This window comes from Prionailurus viverrinus, chromosome D3 (assembly GCF_022837055.1).
Source record: "Prionailurus viverrinus isolate Anna chromosome D3, UM_Priviv_1.0, whole genome shotgun sequence".
Lineage (NCBI taxonomy): Eukaryota > Metazoa > Chordata > Mammalia > Carnivora > Felidae > Prionailurus > Prionailurus viverrinus.
This window is the reverse complement of record NC_062572.1, coordinates 23,674,373-23,680,840: the sequence shown is the minus strand read 5'-3', so window position 1 is coordinate 23,680,840 and position 6,468 is coordinate 23,674,373. Positions and strand designations below refer to the sequence as shown.

At 58.6% G+C, this 6,468-nt stretch overlaps 1 protein-coding gene across 4 annotated transcripts; it reads right to left on the bottom strand.

Moving 5' to 3' along the window:
* Positions 1-77: 77 nt before the first annotated feature.
* CASTOR1 (cytosolic arginine sensor for mTORC1 subunit 1) lies at positions 78-6,093 on the bottom strand. 4 transcript variants are annotated; one of them, XM_047828800.1, is made up of 9 exons: positions 4,432-5,584; positions 3,722-3,792; positions 2,343-2,530; positions 2,124-2,256; positions 1,740-1,866; positions 1,205-1,318; positions 949-1,031; positions 749-843; positions 78-618 (listed from the first exon to the last, which is right to left on the bottom strand). In XM_047828800.1, the coding sequence occupies exons 1-9, from the start codon at positions 4,542-4,544 to the stop codon at positions 550-552; spliced, it is 993 nt and encodes a 330-aa protein (XP_047684756.1). In that variant the 5' UTR covers positions 4,545-5,584; the 3' UTR covers positions 78-549. The 4 variants fall into 4 exon arrangements, with proteins under 4 accessions (XP_047684756.1, XP_047684759.1, XP_047684757.1 ...); XM_047828803.1 differs by having other exon boundaries at positions 3,722-3,820; positions 4,432-5,581; XM_047828801.1 differs by having other exon boundaries at positions 1,740-1,863; positions 4,432-5,572.
* Positions 6,094-6,468: the final 375 nt, after the last annotated feature.

Here is a 6,468-nt window from a genome sequence, read left to right as displayed (position 1 = left end):
CTCAGGCAGAGGGGCTGGAAGGAGCAGCAGAGTAGCCATGGCTGAGCTCAAACAACTCCCATGGACCACAGCCCAACCCTTTAGAACTATAAGCCTTTATTAATAAGTCAATAAAAAAGGGAGAAAGATGTAAAAATACTTTTCTTGGAGGCCCCGGGAGGGGCAGGCACTGTCAGAACTCACCTGGCCAGGGAAGGTGACCCAGCCAGAAGCAGAATGGAGACCAGGGCCCTGTCCAAGGGAGCAGCTGGCTCAGGGCACTGAGAGGGGGGATGTCTTGGGCCTCAGGCAGGGAATGTGCAAACACTGAGGCCGAGCAGGGAGTGAGGGGTGAGGGCTTCCTGGAGGAAGCCCAGAGCACCGTGTTCCCCTGCGTGGGCAGACACGCGTGTCCACGTGAGAGCCGGTGCCTGCACGCAGCTTACATACAGAGAGCAGAAGGAGGGGTCCCCCAGCAGGAATGGGGGTGGGGAGGACTCATCCCAGAGCTTGAGGAAATAGCTTAGAGAAGTCTCTGGAAGCCTGGGGTGAGGGGACAGCATGGAGGCCTCAGGAGCCCTGGCCGTCCTGCCGTCGTTGGAGGACCTCAATGGCGCTGCCGATGCCATCCTCAGGCACCTGCGGGCAGGTAGACGAAGAGAGGGGTCAGGGCCATGCTGACTTCCTGGCCCAGATGGACTACATCCTGTACCCTCCCCACTCTCCTGGGCCTCAGTGTCTTTCCAGGAGCCCAACCCATGGTGCTTACCAGGGCATGGTCAAAGTTGAAGGTGCTGATGTAGTAGGCAGAGATGTCGGCCGCAGCCAGGGGGCCTGCGATCTGAGCCACGATTCCACACTCATCTGAGGGTTATGGTGGGGGGGAGGGGGGGTGCATGTGGATCATCCTGGTTGCCCCCCTCCCCCAGATTCCCCCCAAGTCCCCAGCCCACCAGCAGCAGCCCTTACCAAAGCCCAGGGGCTGTCCACCGATGCGCACCATCCTCCACAGCTCCCCCGAGGAGCTGGTCAGCAGGAGGTCACTGGGGAACCTGGAGAGGCAGGCAGGCAGTGGGCAGGGCACCCACCTGTCCCCTCCCTGCCCCAATGTGAGCCCCTGGGAGCAGGTTGACCTGGTGACCTCAGAGTCTGATGCTCCACCTCCTCCTCCCTCCCTGGGACTGGCTTAGGATCTATGGTCCACTAGGGGTCAGGAGTCACATACTTTTTCTGCGTCTCAGCATCCATGACGATGGAGATGTAGCCCTCGATGAGGGAGAAGGCAAAGAATGTAATAGAGCTGGGTCCAGGACCACCAGAGGCTGCCTCCTTGGGGGCACTGGGAAGGGACAGAAGGCTCAAGTGCTCTTCAGGGCACCCGGCCCACTGCATCTCCTCCTATCTCTGGGCCACTCTCCTCCTCTGTCCAAGGGCCCTGATCTCCTGATGGTGTCAGGTGGAGGTGGGGGAGGACAATAAATCTCTCTTGTTCCAAAGACACTGGACCCCAGGGCTGGCAGAGGACCAGACCAAGGCATGGCTCGGGGTTGTCTGTTCACAATACAGGAAAGGGCTGCAGCTGTGGCATCGAGATCTTCCCTGAACATCAGTGAGGGGCACACGGGTATCACAGGCTGCCAGGAACCCAAGACATAGAACAGGGCACAGAGCTGCAGAACTGAGGGACAAGCGGAAGGTAGTGGAACACAGGATAGGGAACAATGGTGTGAAAAGAGAAACAAAGTGCAAACAAGGCCCACCTGTATGAGTAGAAGAGAACATCGATGAGGGTGGTAGCAATGGCTGGCAGTGTCTCAGGGTCCAGTGTAAGGACACAGAAGCGGTTCTGGGGGCTCTGGATGGGATGCACAGTGGGGCTGGGTCCTGCTAGGAGGGACCAGGCAGCAGCCGGTGTTAAGGAGACTGTGGGTTGGGGTGCCCCCTGGTGGCCAGATAGGGCCATCTGGGTGGGGTGTAGGGTCATGCTCTACAGGAACCCACCTCTTTTCTCCACATTTCCCTGTCTTGTGAGGCAGTCAGTATCAGCTGGTATCCCCATGCCCGCAGACCAATCCTCACAAGGGAAGGGTCCCAGTGGGAAAAGGAGGCCCTGCCGAGGTCTGGGTGTCAGAGGGTAACCTCACCATGCTGAGAACGGGGAAAGCCATTGCTGGAATCATCCCTGGCAACAGGCACAGGCTCCCCGCCCACTTCTCGGTAAATGTTGAACTCCTGGGATAGCGTGTGGATCACCACAGACAGGTCCTGTTCCCGCACCTGGACCACAGGGAGATGATATATCACATGAGCCCCCGGGCACCCATACCCACCCTGCCCTGCACTGGAGCTTGCAGAAAACTCACCAGGATGAAGTCCGTCTGGTAAGTAGACAGCATCAGCACAGACACATGGTGCTCAGCCAGTGGTGCAATGACTGAGCGTGCGATTTTGGTGACCCCAGCAGCCTGCACTGCTGCACCACTGTGGGATGACACGTTCAGCACCAGCCATATGGCCTCAGCCACTTGAAGGAACTCAGATGGGGGTAGTTCTGTGAGCAGGAAGTATACACCATGTCAGGACCTACTGGGCTGTCCCCTGCTGCTCAGTTTCCCTGTCTATGCCTTGGCAGGGGTGGAGAGGGGGGAGGTGGGGCGTGCTCTACCAAGGTAGGAGCAGGTCTGGAGACTGGGGCTGTCTCCCTCTCCTAAGTTCTGCTCCTGAGAATTGCATGTATGTAAGGACTGAGAAGTTCTTCAGTCCTTACATCTGCTGGCCTGCCAGGGATCCAAACTTTCCAGTTAAGACTGGAACTCCAGATTTAGACAGACCTGGGTTTAAATACCAGCTTCACCATTTACTTGCTGTTGACCTGGGGCAAATGATTTAACTTCTCTGAATCTCAGTTTCCTCATCTGTAAAATGGGATGACAGCATTATATCTCATGATGGCATTCTTTGGGTGAACAGAGGTTTTATACCACCTGGCACCACCAGGGGGCGCCAGCAGATCAGGTTGGTAGAGAGATGCCCTTCTCCCTTAGCAGACCCAGACTTTCCCGCATTACAAACAGGGAAACTAAGGCCTGGAAGGGTCCAGCGGATGGGCCAAGCCACAGTTTCATGGCCTGAGACTCCAGACCTGTGAGGACGGGTCAGGCTGGCAGGAGTAGGAGCCAGATATCAGCTCCAGAGACCAGGGAGGGAGGAACCAGGCTGGCGTCCAGTCCGGAGCAGAAGCTGGGGCCAAGGTGTCTGCTAATCTCCCAACCGCAGTCAGGAGGCCCCCCAGGACCCTGCCCTGGACTGGCTGCCTGCTCCTGCATTCCTTTCCCAGCCCTCAGACTCCTGGAGTTCCCAGACCAGTCAGGGAGGGGATGATCCGCACCAGGGAGATAAGTCTAGCGTGAAATAATGGCCAGGGGGATATAAATGCCTCAGGAACACCCCGATTCTTGCTCTGAACTGTAACTGAAGCCCTGCTACTGGCCTGAGGCTGCCAAGTGCCTTTCAAACCCCTGTCTATAAAGTTCTCATGGGATTCTATTAGGCAAGAACCATAACTATACCCATTTTACATAAGAGGAAACAAACAGCTCAGACAGAGGAAGTGACTTGCTCAAGGGCACACAGCCAGTGAGTGGCGGAGTCAAATTCGCATCCAGATCTTGGGACTCTGGATTCCAGCATCTAATGAGAATCCCACAAAGAGGGGAGCACAACATCCTTCCCCAGCCCCCACCTTTGAAGCCCTCCTCGTCCACCATGAGCGTGTAATCCTCGGGGGTCTCCGTCAGGCTGAAGAACTTGCACCTGGATGGGGGTGGGGGGCATCTTCAGCCTGGGTTGAGCGGAGGGGGCGAGCAGACTTCACTTCAAGCGCCTGGAAAGACCCCTGCTTGCCCCCTCAAGCCCCAATTTTCTTCCCGGGCCAGGGGAGTGTGGGCCTCATCACCGGAATCACAAACTGTTTTTCGCCTCCCGACCTCCGCAGAAGCTTCGGACCCTCCATTCCGGAAGGGGAGGCTCACCCGCGGCGACACCCCCGGGGGCGTCGGACTTTGGGCCCCCTAGATCGGTCCCTCTGACCCGATGGGAGGCATCTGGAAAAAGCTCCCCATAGTTGCCAGGAAGGAACTGCGTCCATTTGACACCACTCGGAGTTAAGCATTGCCCACCCCGGGTTGTTTGCGCCTTAACTAGCTCTGGGAGGGGGCCTCACGGGGCCGGATAGGCGGCGGTCCCAGGGAGGTAGGCCCAAGCCGGATGGAGGCCGGGACGGGGGGGGGGGGGGGGGGGGGGGGGAGGGGTGCGGGGAGGGCGGGGGGTAGAGAGGAGAAGGGCCCTCCCCGCCCGCTCCCGCTTGCCCCGCGGCTATGTTAATCTCCCGACCCCGTCCCGGAACAACAGCGAAGCCCACCCCCATCTATGCCTCCGAACCCGGGCGCGCACCGGCTGCGGCGGGATAGGAAGAGTAGCTTGATGAGCGGGTGGGTGTAGAGCCAGAGACCTGGGCGGGCGAGGCTCAGCACCCGCACCCGGTGCTCTAGGATGTGCAGCTCCATCACGGTCCGCGCGGACCCGACCGGGTCGCCAACCAGACCCAGACCGCCGCGGGGGGCGGGGCGGTGGGGGCGGTGCCGGGGGCTTAAAGGAGCCGCTCTGCAGCCGCTTCCACGCCGCCCGCTAAGCCGTGGATCTTCCTAGCCCCATGCCATGTCCACCTCCCTGACGGCCACGCCCTCAGGAATGAGCGGCCTATCTGGAGTGGCCACGCCTCCTTTTTGAGGCCAGAGCCTCTTCCCTCGTGTTCCAGCCCGCCGAGCTCCGCCCCCGATGACTCCGCCCCTTTAGCGTTGGCTGGAGATTTTAGGCTGATCCCTCCCCATTGAGTCCTCCAGGCCCCGCCTATGCCGCGCCCCCTGAGCCGGCTTTTCCGCAGGCCTCCTGCCTTGCTGGGGTCGGGAGCATGGGGGAGGTGTGGAATAGGTTTTTGTCCTTAGGGTCCCCATATGGGTCTTATGATTGATATCCTTGAGGCTCCGAAGGGCCGTGAGGCGAACCAGGGCTCAGCTGGGACCAGAGTGTCGCCTCCAAAACTCTGGAGTATGGAGGGGTATGCTGTAAAGCCCTGGTGACCCTGTGATTCTCTCCCAACGAAGTGTCCTGCTGCCTTTCTCCCTCTTCCTCTTGCGGAGGAAGAATGCACTTACTCACGGGGGTCATAGAGATAGGGAGGGCCCCAGCCACTTATGTCTGAGCAACATACTGTAGGGTAGGGTAATGAAGGTGGCCAGGCTTATTTATGGCTTGAGACCCCTCAAGACTAAGCGCTTGGGCCAGGGATGCCCCAGGCTCAGACTTCAGTAGACACTCCCATGCATCTGGGGCTCATGGGTACTCAGATCTCAGACTTGAGACTTGAGCCCTGTTGAGACCTCCCAAAGAGTGAGCCATTAGCAGAACCCAGTTGGCCTGAGCACATGTAAACTTGCTTCATGCCCAGAGAGGCCCTCAGCACTGGCAGATGCCCCAGATCTGAGGCTTGTTAGGACCAACTTGGGCTCATTTCAACATTAGAATGTGTTCTGCTCAGACTGCCTCAGGTCTAAGAAGACTTCAAAGTCTAAGCAGGCATCAGCATACCTAGGCTGGCTCTGTAGCAAGACCGACAGAGCATGTTCTGGGGGACCTTTGTCTGGCCCAAGCATCCTTAGGCCTCAGATCTGAAGCTTTGAACCAAACAGGTTAAAGCAGGCCTCAGGCCTGACTGGGACCCAGCAGGCCTACACAAGCCTCCTGCCTGCTCAGAAGCCTCTACTGTAGGTGGATGGAAGCTGGGCAGCACCCTCCCTCCCTGGGCTCTCTGGCTCAGGGGGCTCCTGTGGAACACTGCAGCTGCCACATCCTGGCCTGTTCCCTGGAAAGCCAGGGGGAAGGGAGTCCTCAAAACCCCTCATGACAGGTACAGATGGGGTGGGAAACCACAGGGGTGAGGGGTGGGAGGCAGGAAGTGGTAGCCTGCCCTGATAGACTCAGAGGCGCTTGACCTCCCTAGGCCTCAGTATCCCCAGCTGTACCAGGACAAGATGTTCCAGGCCCAGGCCCTGTGATGCCTGAAAGCTCTTAGGGAGGCTCTATTCCTCCCTCTCCCACCCCCTCCCACAATGGCCCAGCCCAGCCCAGCCCGGCTTGATAGCCTGCCAGGAACAGACGCTATTGTTTGACTGGAAAAGCTGCTTCCTCAGCAGAAGGGAGGGCCTTTCCCAGGGACACCCTGTCCTTACCCTCACAGTCATCAGGTTGTGACCATAGTGCCTGCCTGGGCCCTCAATGGCATTGCCAGGTCACCAGGCACGCTGCTCAGGAGAGGTAACTGAGGGACTCTAGGCGCAAATCAATCAGCTTCATCTTTCCCACTCAGCTCCCCTGTTTGCTCATCTGTAAAATGGGGATAATAGAGCCTACCTGATCAGCAGGTGATATAAC

Bases quoted from the DNA above. Each gene is read 5' to 3' on its own strand.
- CASTOR1 (XM_047828800.1), bottom strand. From the start codon at position 4,544: ATGGAGCTGCACATCCTAGAGCACCGGGTGCGGGTGCTGAGCCTCGCC. The intron at 1,867-2,123 runs GTGAGGTTACCC...GGTCCCTCCTAG, and splicing joins CTTTCCCCGTTCTCAGCATG to CAGGACCCAGCCCCACTGTG. The intron at 1,032-1,204 runs GTATGTGACTCC...CTGCCTCTCCAG, and splicing joins GATGCTGAGACGCAGAAAAA to GTTCCCCAGTGACCTCCTGC.